General features: G+C 35.7%; 1 protein-coding gene and 1 pseudogene across 4 annotated transcripts in view; one reads left to right on the top strand and one right to left on the bottom strand.

The window, feature by feature from the left end:
- Nucleotides 1-23,488, top strand: part of WNK1 (WNK lysine deficient protein kinase 1) — a 150,033-nt gene that overhangs the window by 63,139 nt on the left and 63,406 nt on the right. For all 4 annotated transcript variants that reach the window (XM_078075456.1, XM_078075455.1, XM_078075458.1 and 1 more), the window contains exons 3-4: nt 15,175-15,395; nt 17,406-17,563. In XM_078075456.1, the coding sequence (XP_077931582.1) occupies nt 15,175-15,395; nt 17,406-17,563 (379 nt within the window). The remainder of the gene's footprint in view (nt 1-15,174; nt 15,396-17,405; nt 17,564-23,488) is intronic.
- On the bottom strand, nt 7,152-8,261 carry LOC118535783 (hsc70-interacting protein pseudogene; annotated as a pseudogene).

Raw genomic sequence — 23,488 nt, 5'->3', positions numbered from 1 at the left:
ATTTGAGAAGCTTTCTCCATTTACTTTATCACTGTGTATTGGATAGTTTTTGCCGCATCTATGCAACTTATGTCACATTGAAATTGTACTGTGACAGTTATTACTAGATAAATCCATTTGCCATAGTATCAGAAATTAAAGCCGAAATAGCTAGACTCGTCGTTTCTTTCAGGAGAACAGGTCAAATGCAGAAATTTCTTGTTCTCCATTTGAACAATTCCCAACAAGGAATTCCCTTTCCCTAAAAGAGTTTTAAAGTAAGAATGGGAGTTTGCCTTTGAAATCCCAGGTCTCTCAGATTACCTGTACTCAGAGGGGAAACTACAGTCGACCCTTGAACAACGTGGGGGTTAGGGGCAATTGACCCTCCATCTAGTTGAAAATCCAAGTATAACTTTTGAATCCCTCAAACTTACTTAGTAGCCTACTGTTGACTGGAAGCCTTACTGATAACATAAATGGTTGATTAACATGTATTTGTATATTATATGTATTATATACTGTATTATAATAAAGTAAGCTAGAGAAATAAAATTATGAGAAAATACATTTGCAGTACTATACTGTAAAAAGTCTGCATGTAAGTAAACCCAGACAGTTCAAACCTGTGTTGTTCAAGGGTCAAATGTAGTATAAATTATATGGTTTAAATTTTCTATTGTGGAGGAATTGGACTTTTAAAAATTGTCTCTTTAGTATGTATTCATTCCTTACTACTTTCTTTAATTAATACTACTGAGCTAATTCATCCCAAATCTTTGAAACAGTTTTGTATCTCCTGGATGTAATGACTTGCATGTGCTCTTGGATGCTCAAGATTAACACATTGAAAAGCCAACGGATTATTTCCCTCCTGCAAATTCTAGTTTCCCCACCTAGCTTCTCCAATATTTATGGCAACACCTTTATCCTAGTCATCCAAGCTGATTGCTATATGTCTGTTTCTTCCATTAGATTGTGATCTCTAGCACTATGCCTGAAATTTAGTAAGTATTTGAATGAATTAAGGAAAATTGTGCGGTAGTAGTTGTGTATATCTGTACCTTGAGATTCTTTTCACCAGTTTGGATACTTTAGTGGGCTGTCAATAATCTGTCAGGCATACCCTACAAGAGTACCCTATGACAGTTTATTTGTTTTAAAAAGTTTATTGAGGGACTTTGGGTAACATAGTAGGCTAAGCCTCTGTGGAATTGTCCCTTAATTGGTGGAGCACACAACTCTTGATCCTCGGGATCATGAGTTCTAGCCCCATGTTGGGTGTAGGGATTACTTAAAAAAAAAAAAAAAAAGCTCAGGTGTAATTAGAAAAGATCCAAAGAACTTTTAGAAATAAGAATAAATACTTAAAATTAAAACTTCATTGATTAGGTTAAACAGCAGACTAAATTGAACTGAAAAGAATAAATATGAAGATCAGAAAGCAAAAAGAACACAAGACATGGAGTGAGAAGACATTAGATTTAATTATCATTCTAGGAGGAAAGAATCAAGAGAAAGACTTGATGTGTATATAGTTCTAAGCAAATAGATTTATTTTAAAAAAAAGATGTTTAAAATTTATTTGACAGAGAGCACAAGCAGGGGGAGTGGCAGGCAGAGAGAGAAGCAGGCTCCCTGCTAAGGAGCGAGCCCAATGCGCTGGATCCCAGGACTCCAGGATCATGACCTGAGCCGACGCTTAACCAACTAAGCCACCCAGGCACCCCCCGCCCCAGCAAATAGATTTAAAACAAATCCATATTCTCGTATAGTTATATATGACTTTTATACAGCCATTAAAGCAAGTCCTATAAGCTGCTTCTTGTTAATACTTTGTTAGCAGTTCAAATGAGTAGCAGGACGTTAAGTTGTTTTTCTTCACAGTACTTAATAAAGTTGACTGTAACAAACGAAGAACCAAATCCATATTCATACCTGGAAGAACACAGAATAATTAGGAATATTGGTAGCATTTAGAGAGGCAAATGGAGCGAAAGGGATGGGAATTGGTTCCAACATACATGCTTTTTGGACTTTTTAAGTTTCTACCTTTGTTCCACATATTTATTAATACTTAAATTGAAACAAATAAACACCCATACCTGAAAAATAATATGGGTTAGAAAATTTGATTCAGGAAATATAAAGCTAGATTTTTTTTAATTGAGATGAAATTCACAGAACATAAAATTAACATTTTTATTTATTTTTATTTTTTTGAAGATTTTATTTATTTATTTAACAGAGAGAGAGCGAGAGCAGAACACAAGCAGGGGGAGTGGGAGAGGGAGAAGCAGGCTTCCTGCCGAGCAGGGAGCCCGATACGGGACTTGATCCCAGGACCCTGGGATCATGACCTGAGCCAAAGGCAGATGCCTAACTTCTGAGCTACCCAGGCGCCCTAAAACTAACATTTTTAAAGTGTACGATTCAGTGGCATTTTGTACCTATACAATGTTGTATGATCACTATGTGATCTCTCAAGTTCTTAAACATTTTCATCACCTCAAAGGAACACTGTACTCATTAAGTAGTTATTCTCCATTTTCCTTCCCATGCAGTGTATTTACTCTTTAATTGCCCACCATCTAAGTTCTTGGCATTTTTCTTTCTAAGCTTAAATCATTTCCCATCATTTCTGTTGGCCTCAGAGCTAAGGGAACAAGAGGGTTAATAGAAAGAGCACTAGGGCACCTGGGTGGCTCAGATGGTTAAGCGTCTGTCTTCAGCTCAGGTCATGATCCCAGGGTCCTGGGATCGAGTCCCACATCGGGCTCCCTGCTCAGCACGGAGCCTGCTTCTCCCTCTCCCTCTGCCCGCTGCTTCCCCTGCTTGTACACTCTCTCTCTCTCTATCAAAAATAAATAAAATCTTTTAAAAAAAAAATAGAGCACTAGACAGAGTAGGAGTGATGAGTTCTACTCCTAGCTCTGCTTCTGCCCAACTGTGATTTGGGGCAAATAGCTCCCCATATCTGGGCCTCAGTTCTCCATGTGCAAGATGAGGAATTGTACTGACCTCTAGGATTTATGGATAGGAATTTTTTCTGTGATAAAAAACAGCAGGGCATCTGGGTGGCTCAGCCAGTTAAGTGTCTGCCTTCGGCTCAGGTCATGATCTCAGGGTCCTGGGATCCCTGTCAGGCTTCCTGCTCAGCGGGGAGTCTGCTTCTTTCTCCCTCTCCCTCCACCCCTCCGCCCCTCCCCCAACTTGTGCTGTCTCTCTCGCGAGCTCTCTCTCTCAAATAGAATCTTAAAAAGAAAAACATATAGCATAAAATTTGCCATCTTAGTCATTTTTAAGTGTGTAGCTCAGTAATATTAAGTATATTGACATTGTTGTGCAACCATTTTTCAGCACTCTTCAGTCCTACAAACTGAAACGCATTAAACAACTCCCCATTTCCCCCTTATCCCAGCCCTTGGCAACCACTAACTGGTTTTTGTCTCTGGTTTTATCTGATCAAGATATTTCATATAATTGGAGTCATAAAATAATGGGGCCTTTTGTGTTTGACTTTCACTTAGCATAATGTTTTCAAGGTTCATGATGTTGCACATATTAGTACTTCATTCCTTTTTATAACCACATAATATTTTGTTTCATGGATATACCACAACCATTCCTTTGTTTATAGACATTTGATTTGTTTCCAACTTTTGGCTATCCTTAGTAGTCCTGCTGTAAATATTTGTGTATAAGATTTTGAGTATATATTTTTATTTCTTTTGGATGTATGCCTACAAGTGGAATTGCTAAGTCATGGTAATTCTATGTTTAACCCTTTGAGGAACCACCAAACGGTTTTCCACAGTGACTGAACCATTTTACATTCCCACCAACAATCTATGAGTTTCACTTTCTCCACATCCTTGCCAACACTTGTTTATTATTTTCATAGCCATCCTACCAAGTGTGACATAGTATCTCATTGTGGGTTTTGATTTGCATTTTCCTAGTGTCTAATGATGTTGAGCATCTTGTCATGTGCATGTCGGTCATTTATCTATCTTTGGGGAAATGTCTGTTCCATCATGTCTTTTGGACAAATCTCTGTTCAAGTTCTTTGCCCATTTTTAATTTTTTTTATTATTGTTGAGTTGTAAGAGTTCTTTATATATTCTGTAAGCCTTTCTCAGATACATGATTTGCAAATACTGTCTCCCATTCTGTAGGTTGTCTTTTTACTTCCTTGATAATGTCCTGTGATGTATAAAGTTTTTAATGTTGATGAAGTCCAATTTACTTGTTTTTTCTTGTTGCTAGTACTTTTGGTGTTGTATCTAAGAATCTATTGCCAAAACCAAGATTGCGCAGATTTACCCCTAAGTTTTCTTCTAAAACTTCTACAGGTTTGTCTCTTATATTTACATTTGTTTCAGTTTGAGTAAACTTTTATGTATGTGTGAGGTATGGGACCCAACTTCATTCTATTGCATAGGGATGTCCAGTTACCCAGCATTGTTTGTTGAAGGGACTGTTCTATCCCTATTGAATGGTCTTGGTACCCTTGTCAAAAATCATTTAACCATAGATGTATGGGTTTATTTCTGGACTCTTGATACTATGCTGTTAGTCTGTATATCTGTCCCTAGCCAGTACCACGCTGTTTTGATTACTGTAGCTTTGTAATATGTTTTCAAATTGGGAAGTGTGTGTTCTCCAATTTTGTTCTTCTTTTTCAATATTGTTTTGGCTAGGGGTGCCTGGGTAGCTCAGTCAGTTAAGGGTCTGCCTTCAGCTCAGGTCATGATCCCAGGGTCCTGGGATCGAGTCCTGTGTCGGGCTCCCTGCTCGCCGAGAGCCTGCTTCTCCCTCTCCCTCTGCTACTCCCCTGCTTGTGCTTTCTCTCTCTCTGTCAAATGAATAAATAAAATTTTTAAAAAAATATATTGTTTTGGCTATTTGAGGTCCCTGCAATTCCATGTGAATTTGAGAATTAGTTTTCCATTTCTGTAAGAAGGCTGATAGAATTTTGATAGTATCTGTAGATAGAATCAAATATATTTATAGATGCATTGACTCTGTAGGTCACTTTGGGTAGTACTGCCATCTAACTAACTATATTAAGTTTTCCAATCCATGTGACAAGATGTTTTTACATTTTATTTAATTTTTCAACAGTGTTTTCTAGTTTCTAACGTATAGGCCTTTTACCTCCTTGGTTAAATTTATTCCACTGTATTTTATTCTTTGGGATGCTTTTGCAAAATGGAATTGTTTTCTTAATTTCCTTTTCAGGTTGTTAATTGTTGGTGTATGGAACACAACTAGTTTGTGTATGTTGATCTTGCAATCTTGCAACTTTGATGAATTGTTTTATTAACTCTAGTTGTGAGAGTGTGTGTGTGTGTTCTTCGGTATTTTCTTTATATAGGATCTTGGCATCTACAAATACAGTTTTACTTCCTTTCCAATTTGTATACTTTTATTTCTTTTTCTTGCTTAGTTGCTCTGGCTAGAATTTCTAGTACAATGTTGAATAACACTGGTTATCCTTGTCTTACTTCTAATCTTAGTGAGAAAGCTTTCAGTGTTTCATTATTGAGTATGATGTAAAGTTTGGTTTTTTCATAATGTTCTTTATCATATATTCTCTGCTATTCGTAGTTTGAGTATTTTTATCATGGAAAGGTATTGGAATTTATCTACTGCTTTTTCTGTATCGAGATGATCATGAGGTTTTTTTTTGTTTTTTTTTTAACCTTTGTTCTACTAATGTGTATTATGTTGACTGATTTGTAATGTTGAGGGATACTTCCATTTTATGGATAATTTGTACTTGGTGTATAATCCTTTTACCATGCTGTTGGATTCAGTTGGCTAATGTTTTCTTGATGATTTTTGCATCTGTATTCATAAGAGATATTGGTATGTAGTTTTCTTGTGGTGTCTTTGCTGACAGGGCAAATGAGTGACTTATGAAGTCATTTTCTACTTTTCTACTTTTTGGGAGTGTTTCCTCCTTTTTTACTTTTTGGAAGAGTTTGAGAAGGATTAGTGGTTTTCCTTTAAATATTTGGTAGAACTCAACAGTGAAACCATGTAGTCCTGGACTTTTCTTTGTTGGGAGGTTTCTTGAGGGAATGTTCCATGTGTTCTTAAGAATATGTATTCATCTGTTGTTGGGTGTCATGTTCCATATATTTCTCTTATGTTTAGGTGGTTTATAGTATTGTTCAAATCCTCTACTGCCTTAATGATCTTCTGTCTAAATGGTCTATCCATTTTTGAAAGTGGGCTATTAATTCTCCAACTTTTACTGTAGAACTGTGTACTCCTCCTCTCAATTCTGTCAATATTTGCTTCATGTATTTAGGAACTCTGATGTGTATTACGTTTATAATTGTTATAATCTTGATAAATTGACCCTTTTATCAATACATATTCTTTATCTCTTGTATCAGTTTTTTTCCCTTATGTTGAAATAATGCAAAACATCTATTTTCTATATCAGATAAGAACACAGCTAAGTAATCCAATTCTACTGCAGCATTATAAAAATCATCCCTTCACCACAGTGTAAGATTTAAATGCATCTGCACAAGGGTGCACACTCTATAAAAGGAATAAGGTTGCTGCTGCCCTGCCAAGCACTTCCGGTCCCTACCCAGGTCCTACTGCAGTACTGGTGGTCCCAGTGGTTTTATCCAAATAAATTGTGTTTAAGAAATAAAGCATTTAAAAAGACAAGTCAAAATGCCTCAGAAACCATATCTCCAACTCAGAATTCATCTATTTAAATGTTATATTTGCCTCCCACTAATAAACCTTTATTTCACTCAGCTGGAGCAATAAATCTTCCACACTGAAGTATCTTCCTTGCCCAGTTAATCCAAAGGAAAAAAACTGAAATGATTAGTAAAGAAAAATGTAGGGACTAACACACCCTTTTAATATGTTTTTAAATATTTTTATTTAAAGGTTTAAAAAGTGTTTAAAGTTTGTAATTCCTAGTAGGAAGGCATTATCTGAATGAATACCCTAATGGCAAACCACTGTAGAAATATTTTAGTTGCACGTGGGGCAGAGAGGTGGGGGTTCTCTTCACAGCACCCCAGCTTTCTTCATGAGAAGGTCAGAGGTACACTGGTTTGTATTATTGTGACATCCATTAGGTGATCGAAGTTGCTTTTCCTTCAGCAAGGGCTTTATTTGTCAGAAGGGCATTATGCTTGACCTCCAAGTTTGGCTGACAATTTACTGATGAGATTCATAACCTTTGGGTTGCTCTGATATTTTGACATATTCGCTGGGTTCTGGGCTACATTCTGGAAGGCCACCATAACTTCTGGATCCTGCATGGCTACAGGAACCTCTGGATCACTAAGAATTTCATTGAGCCCAGGTATTCCTGCCATTCCAGGCATCCCCCCTGCCATTTCAGGCATTCCTCCAGGAAAATTACCAGGCATTCCCCCAGGAAAGTCACCTGGGAAAGAACCATACTGAGCTCCTGATTGTCTTCTGGCTTTTTCCTCCCTCTGGGCTCTCTCATGTTCTTCCCGAGCCTTCTTAACCCTTTCTATTCTTTCTTTGATCTCTTGCTCTTCACGTTTTTGCTCATACTTTCTCTGATGTTAAGCAATTTTCTGGGCCCTCAGTTGAACTCCTTTCAGCATTGCACTAGCATCTTCATCGTAATCCAGTTTACAAGCAAGGGCAAGATCGTGTGCTGCTTCTTCCCAACGGCCCAGAAGTCTGTGTGCTTTCCCTCGCCACTTACAAGGCTGAGCTGAATCAGGATTTATTTCAATAGCTCTGTCACAGTCTCAAATGGCAGCATTTGGCTTCTGTAATTTGATGAAGACACTGGCTCTCTTGGCATACAGAATGGCCAAGCGAGAATTCAGTTTGATGGCATCTGTGAACAAGTCGGTGGCTTTCTGTAGTTCACCATCATTTAGGGCATCAGTGACAGCCACTTTTTTATCATTTGCCTGATCCATCATTTCCTCGATTATCTCTACATTTTCATCTCCCATTTCTTGAGGGGCATCAGTATCTGGTTCAGTCACACCTTCATTGTCATTTTCTAGATCACTTTCCCCACTTGATGGTTTGTCTGTCTTTATGTTTTCCTCCACCTTCTTACTATCTGTTTTTTCTTCCTTGATATTGTCTTCTGATTTAGTTTTATGAGTGGCAGGTGGTATTTTACCGTCCATGTTCTCCACGCACTCCTGCAGGAAGCGCATTTGCTCAGTGTGCAGAATACTCGGATTTTGCTTCCACATTTTCTCGAAGGCCCAAAACTCGCTCACTTTGCAGGGGTCCATGGTCCAGAGGCGGTGGCAGGTGGCAGGCGTGGCTGAGGTTGCAGCCCAATTCCAGGCGCGGGCACTAGCTCAGCATGATCGTGTTTGTATCAGTTTTTGATTTAGTCTATTTTGTCTGATATTAATATAGCCACCTCATTCTCTTTTGGTTACTGTTTGCATGGAATATCTTTTTCTGTCCTTTCATTGTGTGTGGGTCTTTGAATCTAAAGTGAGTCTCTTGTAGACAGCATGTAGTTGGATCTTAGATATCTCCATTCAGCCATCTCTGTCTTTGATTAGAAAATTTAATCCATTTATACTTGAAGTAATTGGTGATAAGGAAGCACTTTTTGCTATTTGTTTTTTGTATATTTGACATCTTTTTTGTTCCTTGTCTTCATTACTGCTTTTTAAAAAAATTTTTCTTTGTAGTGTACCATTTTAATACCCTTCTTGTTTCCCTTGTGTATATTGCGTAGATATTTTCTTAGTGGCTACCTTAGGGATTACAATTAACACCATAAATTTCTAACAGTCTAGTTTGAAATGTTACCAACTTAGCTTCAGTAGCTTCAAAATCTTTTCTCTTATACAGCTTTGCACCTGTTTTGTGTTTTTGTAGATTTTGCAAAGATGCAAATTGCATCTTTATGCATTGTGCTCCCATTAATACAGATTTATAATTATTGATTTATGTGTTTGCATTTTAAATCATGTAGGAAATGAACAGAGAAGTTACAAGCCAAAAATACATTAATACTGGTTTTTATATTTAGCCAAGTAGTTATCTTTACCAGAGATTTTATTTTTTCCTATGGCTTCAAATTTTTGTCCATTGTCCTTTCATTTCAGCCTGAAGGACTTGCTTTAGCATTTCCTGTAGGGCAGGTGTACTGACAACACTCCCTCAGCTTTTGTTTATCTGACCATGTCTTAATTCTGGCTTCATTTTTGAAGGATATTTTTTGCTAGATGTAAAATTCTTGATTGACAGGTTTTCCCCCTACCTTTCAGCACTTTCCTCTGCCTTCTGCCTTCTATGGTTTCTGCTGAGAAGTTGGCTGATAATTTTATTGAGGATCTCTTGATTATGATGAGTTGCTTCTCTCTTGCTTTCAAGATTCTCTTGTCTTTGGTTTTCAACAGTTTGAATGTAATATATAAACGTGAATCTCTTTGCATGTGTCTTTCTTGGAGTTTGTTGAGCTTCTCAGATATGTAGATTCATGTCTTTTATCAAACTTAGAAAGTTTGTGACCATTATTTTATCAAATACTCTTTCTGTTCCTTCTTATTTGGGGCTCCCATTACACATATGTTGATCAGCTTGGTGGTATCCCACAGGACTGTTAGGCTCTTTTTTTTTTTTTTTTTTTTTAAATATTGTATTTATTTATTTGACAGAGAGAGACACAGTGAGAGAGGGAACAGAAGCAGGGGGAGTGGGAGAGGGAGAAGCAGGCTTCCTGTGGAGCATGGAGCCCAATGCAGGACTCGATCCCAGGACCCTGGGATCATGACCTGAGCCAAAGGCAGACGCCCAACAACTGAGCCACCCAGGCGCCCCAGGACTGTTAGGCTCTATTGAGTTTTCTTTATTTTTTTTTTCCTTTCTGCTGTTCAAACTACATAATTTCAGTTGATGTGTTTTCAGGTTTGCAGCTTCTTCTGCTTGCTCCATCTGCTGTTCAAACTTTTTAGTGAATTTTTCATTTTAGTTATTTTATTTTTCAGTGACAGAACTTCTGTTAGTGTCTTTTTAATAATTTTTAATTGATATTCTGTTTCTTGAGCTAAAATTTCCTGTGCTCTAGTTTTTGGCAGCCATTGTGCTTAACATTTAGTCCTCCAATTTTGTGGGATGAGTACCGTAATTAACCCTATTTAACCATGAGTTGGTTGTCAGTTTATGTTAAATAATTCAGCATTGAAGAGCTGATTAGGAGCTATGGTTATGAGGGCAAGACTTTTCAACTACTAGGCTTTTCTTCAAGGTGATTGGGCATGAGTCAGCCATAATGAAGGACTTAGAGATGCTGTATTAGAGAGACCCTTTATTTATTTATTTATTTAGTCGGTCTTCTGCATTGATGGTACTTTTCTTGTTTGGTTATGGTGGTTCTTAACTAATATCCCTATCTTTAGCACCACTTTTCATTCTCACCATATTTAGCTTTTCTGGGTTTGTAAATGTCCCATTTATAGTTGTATGGGCAAATCAGATCTCTTCTTGTCCACATTCTCCTCTTTAAAACTATGCTACAGTTATCATGTATATATCTATGTCCTTATTTATTTCTGTAGAAATAGGTTTCTAAAAATGAAATGTGACTCAAAATATATGTATAATTTTAAATATTTATTTTATTTTTTAATTAAATGTATGCATTAGAGATTGAGTAGCCAGTCAGGCAGTAGCAGGAGTTCAGGCTTAAGAATTCACTTGCCATCTCTATCTTGTAATAGTTGTATAACTTTGGGCTCACTGTCTTCATCAATAAAAAGAAAACTTACTACTCTCTACCAGAAAGTAGAAGTGACTTTGTTATTAGCATTGTCTGAAATGTATGCCATATATCAAAAGTTTTTAAATCCAGTGTGTTTAAAATTGGACTTTGTAAAAATTAAAAACTTATGTACATTGAAAGATATTATTAATAGAGTAAAAAAGCAACTCACAGAATGGGAGAAAATACTTGCAAATCATATAACTCAAAAGGGATTAATATCTGGAATATATAGAGAACTCCCAAAATTCAACAACATTAAAAAACCCTATTAGAAACGGGCAAAGGACCTGGATAGACATTTCTCCAAAAAGATTTAATGGCCAACAATACAGGTCATTATGGAAACATAAGTCAAAATCACAATGAGATACCACCTCATATCTGTCAGAATGGCTATTATCAAAAAGACAAGGAAAACAAGTGTTGGCAAGGATGTGAAGAAAAAGGAATCCTTGTGTGCTGTTGGTGGACATGTAAATTGGTGCAGCCATTGTGGGAAACTATATGGAGGTTCCTCAAAAAATTAAAATTAGAAGTACTGTAATTTGAAAAAATATATGTACCACCTGTTCATTACAGCTTTATTTACAACATGAATGGATAAAGAAGATGTGGTGTATGATGGGTTATTAATATTGTTCATCCATAAAAAGAAGGAAATTTTGCCATTTGTAACAATGTGGATGGACTTTGAAGGCATTATGCTAAGTTAAATAAGTCAGATAGAGAAAGACAAATACTGTATGATCTCACTTATATGTGACATCTAAAAAAATTTAAAAATACCCAAAACAAGAAAAAACTGAACTCATAAATACAGAGAACAGATTGGTGATTGCTGTAGTTGGGGGCACGGGGGTGGAGTGTATGTAATGGGTGACAGTGGTCAAAAGGTACAAACTTTTAGTTATAAAATAAGTAAGTCCTGGGGATGTAATGTACAGCATGGTGACTACAGTTAATAATGCTGTATTACATGTTTTAAAGTTGCAAAGAGTAGATCTTAAAAGTTCTCATCACAAGAAGAAAAAACCTGTAACTGTGTATTGATACATATTAACTAGACTTATTGTGGTGATCGTTTTGCAATATATATAGATCATTTTGAATCATTACGTTGTACATCTGAGACAAATATAATGTTATATGTCGATTAATCTCAACTTAATTACCATATGACCGAACACTTCCACTTATGGGTTCATACCCAAAAGAATTGGAAGCAGGGTCTTCAAGAGATATTTGTATACCCATATTTATAGTTGCATTATTTACAATAGCTAAAAGGTAGAAGCAGCCCAAGTGTCCATCAAGGAAAGAATGGATAAGCAAAATGTGTGTACGTGTGTGTGTGCCTGTCTGTCTGTTTGTGTCTACACACACAGTGGAATAGTCTTCATCCTTAAGGATGGCAAGGAAATTCTAACATGGGCTGTAATATGAGTGAACCTTGAGGACATTATGCAACGTGAAATAAGCCAGTCACAAAAAGTCACATACCAATACTGCTTGATGTCACTTTCTATGAGGTACCTAGAGTAGTTGATTCATAGAAACAGAAAGTAGAATGGTGGTTGCCAGAACCCAAGGGGGGTTGGTTTTGGGGAGTTATTGTTCAATGGGTATGAAGTTTCAGTTTTCAAGATGAAAAGAGTTCTGGAGATAGTTGGCGGTGATGATTTCATAACAGTATGAATTAATATCACTTTAAAATGGTAAGTTTTATGTATATTTTATCTTAATAAGAAATGGGAAAATCCACTGTGTTGAATTTTCTCAAAAAATAGAGGTGGAACAATTAGAGTCTAACTCATTTTATGAAGCCAGCATAACACTAATACCAGAACCTAAGATATTATGGAAAAAGAAATTTTTAAAGAACAATGTCCTTCATGAATATTGATGCAAAAATCCTTTACAAAATAATAGCAGATTGGATCCAGCAATCACAATACATCAATACCAGAGAGGGTTTATCCCAGGATCACAAAGTTGGTTTAACATTGAGTGAATCAATGTTATTCAGCATTAACAGAATAAAGGAGAAAAGCCATATTTTCAAAATCTGTCAAAAAGTATTTGACAATTCAATATCTATCTATTCATGGCTAAAAACTCTTAGCCAAACTAGGAATAGTAGGGAACTTCCTCCAGCCTATAACTAATATGTCAAACTTAACCATTGCCTCTGAGATTAGGAACAAAGCAAGAATGCTTGTTTTAACCACTTATATTCACTATTGTTTCAGAGGGCCACCCATTGCAATAAGGCATAAACACAGGGAAAACTAGTAAAAGGTGTAAAGATTGGAAAGGAAGAAATACCACTGCCCTTGTTCGCAGGTTATGTAATTGTTCACATAGAAAATTCCAATGTTTCTAAATAAATTTAATGAAATTATAAGATACAAGGTTAATATATAGTTATATTTTATATACTTGATCATTTTATTAATTTTATTTATTCCAATGTAAGTTGTAGACATCAGTATGCTTCACATGTAAACACTTAAGTGCTCATTTCATTAAAGTTCTAATATTTATATGCTTTGTTTTTCCTTACAGTAATATTTAAATATGATGAAAAGTGTAATCAATCATAATGGTATCATTCTATGAATTTTGACAAAGGCATATTCACTTATGTAATCAAAATCCTATTAAGGTATAGAACATTTTTATTATCTTAGTAAATGCCCTTATGGCTCCTAGGCAGCCCTTCCCTCACTCTACAGAGGTAATATGTTTCAATATTTTTTTAAACCATAAAACCAATTTTCACCATTAGTTTTCTTTTAATTACCTCATCCAAGTGAAGTAGAATTTCATTTTAGTTCCTGTATTAGCTTTTTAGTTGAAACCTTCTTGTGTTGTTTTGTTGTTTTTTTTAAAAAGCAATTGCTTTTGAGATTGTGTTTATATCTTTAACTTTTCACAATAAACTTTGGGTTGATATTGTACAATTTCATGTAAAGGAACCTTGCTACAGATAAAGTTTCAGTTGTCCCTGATACTTGTTCTTTGTGCTATAATTTTTATATATGTTACATTTATGTATTCTATAGACCCTATAATACAATGTTATAAATTGTTCTTTAGTTAAGCATGTGTATTTTAAAGATACTAAGAGGCAAATGTAATTTTTTATATCTTCATAATTCTGAATATTTTCAGATGTCTGAAGCCAATCCACAAACTTTATCTTTCCAGCAGTAGGTAGCATCAGAAATCTCTGTTCCATTCTTTTAGCATTAGCTGGGCTGCTTGGAATCTGCTTCACAAAATATGTATTTCAGAGGTCAACCAGAGATTTGGGCAGAATGAATATTCAGGATTTGGGGCTCCCTTCTATACCACCCTTCTGGGATTTCCCTCCTTTTTTTTTTTTTTTTTAAAGATTTTATTTATTTATTTGACAGAGAGACACACAGCGAGAGAGAGAACACAAGCAGAGGGAGTGAGAGAGGGAGAAGCAGGCTTCCCGCTGAGCAGGGAGCCCGATGCGGGGCTGGATCCCAGAACCCTGGGATCATGACCTGAGCTGAAGGCAGACGCTTAACCGACTGAGCCACCCAGGCGCCCCTGGGATTTCCCTCTTTTACTTTCTAGATCTCTGCTGTCCACTAGAACTCTGTGCTGATGGAAATATTTTATAATTTGTACTATCTAAAATGGTAGCCACTTGATACATGTGGCTGTTGAACACTTAAAATGTGGCTAGTGCAGCTGAAAAATGGAATTTTAAATTTTAATTTATATTTGTCTAGTGAATACTATATTGAACAGACTATCATTATAGAAAGTTCTTTTGGACAGCCCTGTGCTAGCTGCTGTGGTCATCTTGAACTCTGTCTTCCTATTTCTCAGCTAATAAGACTACAGGCTTCTGTTTAGAATTGAGCTGATCCGCATGTTCAGGCTGGCACCTTCCCTCAACTGTGAAAAGATTTAGAAAATAGGAAGCTCAAGCAGTGCTTTCTTTTTTCCCCTCATGTGAACTCCCTTCCAATTTATGCCTAATTTTGATTGCTCTCAAGAGTCTTGAAATAGTTGTTTTTATATTTTTTACTACAGTTCTGTGTCCAGTAAGAATTACTCCATTTACCAGAAGTCAAATTCCACCCCTTAACTTTTATTTTTTTATTGTTATTGTTTATTTTTTATCTCTTCTAAGTTATTTTATTAGTTACCCAGTTTTAAGGAATTCACTTTCTGTGCTTTGTTGTTAGAATTCATTTACCAACCACTTGTTATCCTTTCCCCTTTAACCTTGCTAAAAGTATCACTAACTTTTAAGGTTACTGAATCTTAATAGTGTAAATTTGATATTCCCATCTCAGATATGCTAGAATTAATGGAATTCTTCAAAGCAGTAAACTCATATCATTGATAACCTGTTTGGTGTGCTTTGCCTTTTCTAGGTACCTGAAAAGGTTTAAGGTGATGAAGATCAAAGTTCTAAGAAGCTGGTGCCGTCAGATCCTTAAAGGACTTCAGTTTCTTCATACTCGAACTCCACCTATTATTCACCGAGATCTTAAGTGTGACAACATCTTTATCACTGGTCCTACAGGCTCAGTCAAGATTGGAGACCTAGGTCTGGCAACCCTGAAGCGGGCTTCTTTTGCCAAGAGTGTGATAGGTATGTTTCAGGTGTACCTTGCATCCTAACTGGTTTTCTGATATTCCTTTTATTTAGAAACCTGACCCTGTCAAAGCTTTTATTATGTGAAATAAGCCTTCAAAAATTCCTAGCTTGAACTCAAGAAGTGATCAGTTTTACTTATGAGATGTGGAGTTCTCTATATGCTTCTAGAATCATCTGGAAGACTAACAGTGTTTTGTAAAGTTACAAAGTTACGTGAAGAGAAGTAAGGTGAACTTTGTTGACAAAACCTTATGTAACTATCAATCTTATTGGGTCATTCTGTTGATGTGTAGTATTATGTACTTAATAGAGTTACTTTCTTATAAAAGAAATTGAATTTATATGTAGTTTACTTTCTCAGAAAGTGTTAGATATATGTATTCAAAAGTTTCTACCTGTTAAGACTTTGTTTCAAAATGTGAAAATGAGTTTATTCCGAGAACTTGGTTTTAACTTTTCTTACTCCTACTCTTCAGAAGATATATCTGAAACAGCTTTTCAACCCAATATTATTTGACATTTGGGGTTGGATAGTTCTTTGTTGTTTGTAAGGGCTTTCTTGTGCATTATAAGATTATTTAGATGCCAGGAGCACATCCCCTTTCCAGCTCCCCCACAGTTGTTAAAACCAAAAATGTCTCTGGACTAAATGTCCCTGGGTAACAAAATTGCCCCCTTGTTGAGAATCACTGATCTAAAGAACGAGGCTGTCCTTTCAGACTTTCAACTAAATGTTAGAGAGTTGCAGCTGGAAAGATAATTTAATGCTTATTATTTTGATAAACTTTCACTCTCTGAAGAGGATATGACACTTTGAAAACTTGAAATCTTTACAGATACTCTATTCTCCCCCCAAAGGTGGTGACAGCAAGGAAACCATTAATTTTTAAGTGGGCTAGAATTTTATGTATTAAAAGAAAACCATAGGACACCAGTAATTTGTACATTCTTATAAAATAGTGTCCTCCATAGAATATTATGTGACTTGGATTCGGAATGCTATTTTTAAATTTTCTTAAAATAGATTAACAAGAAGAATTGGAAAAGAGTTATTTAAAGCTGAATTTCCTTTTTGCATTCCTTACAGGAAAAGGAAACATTTCTTTGTCTTTGGCTCCTTAAAAATCTCTCACCCAAGAGAGTTTTCCCCCTCTTTTTTTGTTTAAATCATAGTATGTAAGCCTATTCTTGGAAATGCCCTGTAGTTTGAGGTATCCAGACTTAATTTCTTTGGAAACATTGGAAAACCTGGTCTGTGGGACCACACTATTCTCATAACTCACTCTGTATTTGAGTTCTCCATTTGTGTGTATTTATTTTTTGTCTGTAAAATCTGTTAAGATGTCCTTCACTGTTTTTCTTGTTATCTGCAGTAGACTTATTTGTGTACTGCAGGTGGTATGGTAAGTAGGTGAAGAAAGGGGCTCTGGTGAGTGGCCTTTATAGACAATTACACTTTATTTTTTTCTTTTAAAAAACATATTGAATGTTAGATTTTTCACTGCAAGGCCTGCTTAAAAGTGAAACTGATCAGGTGGAATGTTAATGGCCAAAGACTAGCTATAAATACTAACCTTACAGCTACCATACAGTAGGGGGCAGACAAGTATTTTGATCTTTTTTAACCCACCTTGTCTTATTGGTAGATGCCATTATATCCTCTTTATTTCTTGCTAGTCTCTTACTTTTCCTTCCATTTGTTTTCGTTATGAGTTATATCAGTTTTTCTCTTATCCAAGTCTCTATTTTGACATTGTATAACAGTAATCCGTTTGAAACAGTAAATAAATAGACACTTGACCCTGTTCTAGTTTCTTTTATGAAGGCCATGCAGCAAAGAGACTAAGATTTTTTTCCTCTTCCCTGCCCCCACCACTCTTCTCTCTTCTCTTCCCCCCTTCCACTTCCTTCTATCTCACAGGTCAACCCCTCTGCTTCTTCCCCAGGTGAGTAATATCTGTAGCCTCTGCTCACATTGAGTCTGAATTGTTCTTTTAATTTAAGGTACCCCAGAGTTCATGGCCCCCGAGATGTATGAGGAAAAATACGATGAATCTGTTGACGTTTATGCTTTTGGGATGTGCATGCTTGAGATGGCCACATCTGAATACCCTTACTCAGAATGCCAAAATGCTGCTCAGATCTACCGTCGAGTGACCAGTGTAAGTCTTAGCATGATTAGTGAGCTTAAGTCACACCAAAAAAGGAATGCCAAGCTGGGTATCATCGAACCATGCAAAAGAGAACAATAGAAAGCACACTCAGTTGTTCGGGGAAGAGGGAGTTGAGGGATTTTATTGCTTCTGATTTAGTGAGAGCAAAAATAAAGATCAAAGAAGTACCAGTATATTCTGGATTCTCCTTGCATACATTTAAAACTTTATTTTGAGATAATTATGTTTAAAAATACTCTCATTACTACTTTTCAAACCCTAACTTATTCATCTAGGTTCTCATTCCCTCCAACCATAAAACAAATTTCTGAGTTAAAAATAATGCTCTTAACTCAAGTTGCTTTGTTCACAGATCTTTCCCTAAATAGTTTAAAATTGATTTATGAATTTATTAAATCATTTGTAAGTACCACAGAGTTCAAAGCATAACAGTAATTTCTGGATCATCTAAATATCCTAATCTATTAAGATATTTCCCCCGATGTTTCAGAGATGTCTGTTTACAGTCGGTGTTTTGTGGACCCCGTCAGGGGGTCACACAGAAGATACTTTATTGTTATGTCTCTTAATTTACAACTGTTGCCCCCTCCTTTCTTTTTCTCAGGCTGGGTGAGGGCAGGAGAAATGTAGTAAATGTAGTTTGTTTAGCCTTCAGATAATTCTGATAAGTATCCTAATCACTATTCTATTTTGCCCTTAGAAAGTGCATCTGCTTTGCTTCTTAGATAAAGTTCTATATCTATATTCCAAAGTTCAGTATTCCCTATTCTTCCCCCCAGTGCCTAATAATTTACATTATCACTTTTTTCTTTGGGGGTAGGATGGGGTATTCACTGGATGGTTCCTCCCTGTGTTTTATTTAGAATTCTTGAAACCTCAAGAAGTACATTTGATTCCTTGTTTTTCTATTCACCATATCCTATTTATCAGGTTCTTGGTTCAGAATAACTCTTAGGTATAGGCCTTATTCATTCCCATTGTCAGAACTCTGCTTTCACATCTTACTTACTTCACACCTTACACTGTCATCCTGAAGTAGTTAACAGTATGAATTTGTTTTTCTGCTTCACTTGAACTAGTTGAATTTCCTTGCTATTTCTTTTTGGTGTAAGGAACTTACATGATACCAGTTTGCTTATGAAAGCATGTACAAATTCTTATTATAATCTTTGCTGTTCCTCATCTTTATCTAAACACCTTTTTTTAGTGAAGCCGGTCCTCTTTATTATCTTGCATATATGCCACATCCTTTCCTTTTTTCCTCTCCATTTGTACATGCTCTTTACTTTCTATGTGTGCTCTTCTACTATCCAGTCAGTTTTTATATACTGGATTTAACAGACTTCCCCCACAAAATTTTATCTGATGGGCTTCACTACATAATGATTTTTGCCTTCTCTGAGCTTCTCAACTGTTCTGAATCATAGCATTTTATTTGTAATTGATTATTTTACTTAGGAGTTCAAAAATTGAATTAATCTAAAGCATTTAAAATGGTGCTTAGCATATAATAAGCACTATATATAGGTGCTTGCTGTTTATTTTTATTGCTTTATATTCTTCTTTAAGATTTGTAATCTTATCTCTACAAAGTATTTCTGTTTAATTCTATCCTTATCTTTAGCACTATCCCAAATATAAGTCTCAAATGCAAATACATGCAACATTTTCTGAATCCCTGCTACATGCCAAGTCCAGAACCTGACAACAGGTAATTAAAGATGAATAACATATATATTCCCTGTCTTCAGAAAACTAGCTCCAATATAGAAGATAAGTGTGTAAGCAAACAGTTGTAATTACAGTATGATGATAAGAGCTTATTGACTTTTTGTCTTTTCTCCTTTGGAAAAATGCCTATTCAGATCCTTTGCTTGGTTTTTAATTGGGTTATTTGTCTTTTTATTATTGAGTTTTATGGGTTCTTTATATATTCTAGATAGAAATCTTTTATGAGATAGAGGATTTCTAATTATTTTCTCCCATTCTGTCAGTTGTATTTTTTTTTTTTTTTTTAAGATTTGTTTATTTATTTTGAGAGAGAGAGCCAGGGGGAAGGGCAGAGAGAGAATCAGAGAATCTCAAATACACTCCACCCTCAGTTCGGAGCCAGACACGGGGCTCAGTCGCTCGACCCTGAGATCAAGACCTGAGCTAAAATCAAGAGTCAGACACTTAACTGACTAAGCCACCCCAGACACCCCAGTTGTCTTTTCTTACTACTGTCACTATATTACTAGTGCCCTTTAGGACATAAAAGTTTTTCATTTTGATGAGGCCGAGTTTATATATTTTATCTTTTGTTTTTCTCATGCTTTTGATGTCATATCTAAGAATCCATTTCCAAACCTCAAGTCATGAACATTTACCCCTATGTGTTTTCTTCTATGAGTTTTAGTTCTTATAATTAGATCTTTGATTCATTTTGAGATAATTTTTGTATGTGGTGTGAGGTAAGGGTTTTAACTTGATTCTTTTGCTTGTGACAACTATCCAACTGTCCCAGTACCATTTGTTGAAAAGACTATTATTTCTCCATTGAATGATTTCACCCTTGCTGAAAATCAGTTGACCATAGGCACATGAATTTATTCCTGAACCCTCAATTCTGTTCCATGATCTATATGTCTTGCTTTGTAGTAAGTTTTGAGTTGGGAAGTTTGAGTCCTCCTGTTTATTCTTCAGGTTTTGGCTCTTCTTGGTCCTTTGCAACTCTGTATAAGTTTTAGAATCAGCTTGTCAATTTTTGCAATTCAGCTGGAATCCTGGTACATATGGCATTGAATCCATAAATCAGTTTGGAGATTTGCCATCTTAGAACATGGGATATTTTTCCGTTTACTTAGATCTTTTGTAATTTCTTTCAGTGGTGTTTTGTAGTTTTCAGAGTATAAATCTTGGACTTTTTTTATTAAGTTTATTCCTGAGTAATGTATTTTTGGGGGGATTCTATTATAAATGGAATTGAGTTTTTTATTTCATTTTTTCGATTGTTCATTACAAATATTGTTGGTGTTTGCATACTGATTTTGAATCTAATAAACTTACTGAATTTATTCTAATAGTTTTTTAGTAGATTCCTTAGGATTTTCTATATACAAGATAATTTAATCTGCAAATATAGTTCTTAAAGAAACATAAGGCTTGGCAAGTGCGAGTATACGCTTTACTTGTGAGAAAGAATTGGGGGAAAAAAGGCTGACTCTTAGTTTAATGAACAGAATTTAGGGATAAAGTTGAAAAAACAAAAGACTGAGTAATGGTTGGCTTCTAGGAATTTTCTAGAGAAAAAAGAGACCTATCTCTTGATATGTCAGATTCCTCTCCCATGGTAATTATATAGTCTGTGTAAGAGAAGATAAACACGTAATTCTCAACTTTTTCACTGAAATAACCAATAAGAGTTTGTTTTTAAAAATTAACTGTAGGAATAATAAGTAAAATTTTATAAGTGAATTACTTTTATTTTTTTTACTTTTCCTAAGGGTAATTTGCTGTTTTTTTAAAGTTGCCTTGGATTTTATTTCCTTTCATTAACTCTCCTGATTTTGCTAGAAATGACAGAATAGTTGACAAATTAAAATACTGAATTAAAACAAATCTGAACCACCCAGTTGTTTCGATAGGTCCTGTACAAATCCTTGTTTGAATCCAAATATGTGAATTTAATCAGTTATTCTATTATATCCTATTACATTAAGTTACCTTACTACGTCCACACATATTGATTAATTTTTTTTAACCTAACTTTCAAGGAAGAGTTGAGGTTTGGGGTATAGGGAGACACAGGAAACTGTATACACCTAAAGTGTAAATTGGTTCACCAAGTATTTGGGCATAGTTTTCAGGGGCTGTTATAACAAAGAGCCACAAACTGGGTGATTTAAACCAGCAGAAATTTATTGTCTCACAATTCTGAGGCCAGAAGTCCAAAATCAAGGTTATAGCAAGGTCATGCTCTCTGACACACGGAGAGGAAAAATTTTGGTTGCCTTTTACCTTCTGATGGTTTGCTAGCAATCCTTGGCATTTCTTGGCTTGCATCTGCAGCACTTCAGTGTCTGTCTCACGTGGTGGTCCCCCCTCATCTGTTTGTGTCTCCTCTTCTTAGAAGGACACCAGTTAGATTGTGTTAAGGGCCCACCCCACTCCAGGATGACCTCACCTTAACTGATTATAATTGCAAGGATCCTGTTTTCAAATAAGGTCAGATTCTGAGATACTGAGGGTTAGAATTTTAACATATCTTTTGGGAGGGCAACAATTCAACCCGTAATAGTTCAGTAGTTCATGGGTTCATCCAACAAATATTTAAGTCTACTCTGTTCCAGATTTTTTTCTAGATACTAGGTATTAAATATTCTTGTTAAGTAAAACCCAAATCCTTGTCTCTTAAGAACTTATTAGGTGAGGGAGAAAAGACAAGCCAGATAGTTACCATATGGTATAAAACCAGTTATTCTTGGGATAGCTACTTAATGGAAGCATTAAAGAGTGGTGCCTAATTGAGTTTGAACAGGTTGGGAAAATGATGTTAAATAGGGAGAGACTAAGTTAATAGTGTTGCATGTGAGAAATCTATTATTTGTATGTCTGTAGAATTTGGAAGTGGGAAAAGAAAGAAACAGGATAAGAGAGGAAAGGAAAGCTTAAACTATACTCGAGCATTGGGGGAACTATTGCAGTACTTTAAGACTGGGTAGTAGGTGTCATAAGATCAAACTTAAATTTTAAATTTTTAGAAAAATTATTCTGGGGGCGCCTGGGTGGCTTAGTCATTAAACGTCTGCCTTCAGCTCAGGTCATGATCCCAGAACCCTGGGACCACGACTCGAGCTGAAGGCAGACGCCCAACGACTGAGCCACCCAGGCACCCCATAGCCACACTTGATTCAAAAGTTGCTCACTAGAGGCTCAGGACTAAAACCAGTGTTTCAGAGTTCTTTGGCTTCAGATAGCACAGCACTGCCATCAGATCAGATAAAAATTTATATAAGTAATTACTTGATAAAATAAAAAAAAATAATTTGATTTTTAAGAAAAAGCATTTGAGACACTATACTAATAAACAAATGTATCTTTATTTGTAGATACAGACTCAAGCTCAAAATCCCCTTCTTAAATGATTGAGTTTTTCACGTTAATTTAATAGAACTGAGAAAGACCAGTATCACTTTTCCATATTCTTAGTATAGTATCTACCCTGTTTTCAGTTTTTCACCATTTTTTAAAGATAAAATTCACATACCATAAAATTTATCATTTAAATACTTTAAGGTGTACAATTCAGTTTTTTAATATATTCATATTGAACCTTTCCATCAGCCCCAAAAAGAAATCCGATACCCATTGGCAGTCACTCTCCATTCCCCCTTCCACTGAGCCCCTGTCAACCACTAATCTACTTTATGTCTCTGGATTTGATTTGCCTGTTGTGGACATTTCTTACAAATGGAATCATATGATATATGACCTTTTGTGTTATACTTTGTTTTTCTGTTATACCTTTTGTATTACGCTTTGACTTAGCATAATGTTTTCAAGGTTTATCCATGTTGTAGCATGTATCAGCATTTCATTCTTTTTTATGGCTGAATAATAATCCATTGTATGGCTATACCACATTTCTTACGTTCAACAAATTTTATTTCTTCCTCCTTTTCTCATTGTTAAACTGTTTGAACTCATAGCCACCTTCCCTTCTGGAGAGGGACTGGGAACAGAAAGGATGAAGTATATAATGTCTTAAAAGATACTGTCCCAGAGCCTGATTTATCAAGTCTTTGTTTATACATATTGTATTGATAGCATAGCATATGGAACATTGTAGGCACCTAGTAATATTTTGAAGAATAAATTATTTTTGATTAAAGGAATCCCAAATATAGTCAGTTAGACACTATGTAAGTTTGG

This window comes from Halichoerus grypus, chromosome 6, assembly GCF_964656455.1.
Source record: "Halichoerus grypus chromosome 6, mHalGry1.hap1.1, whole genome shotgun sequence".
Classification (NCBI taxonomy): Eukaryota; Metazoa; Chordata; class Mammalia; order Carnivora; family Phocidae; genus Halichoerus; species Halichoerus grypus.
The sequence above is the reverse complement of the archived record's forward strand: the minus strand, read 5'-3'. Positions and strand labels throughout refer to the sequence as shown.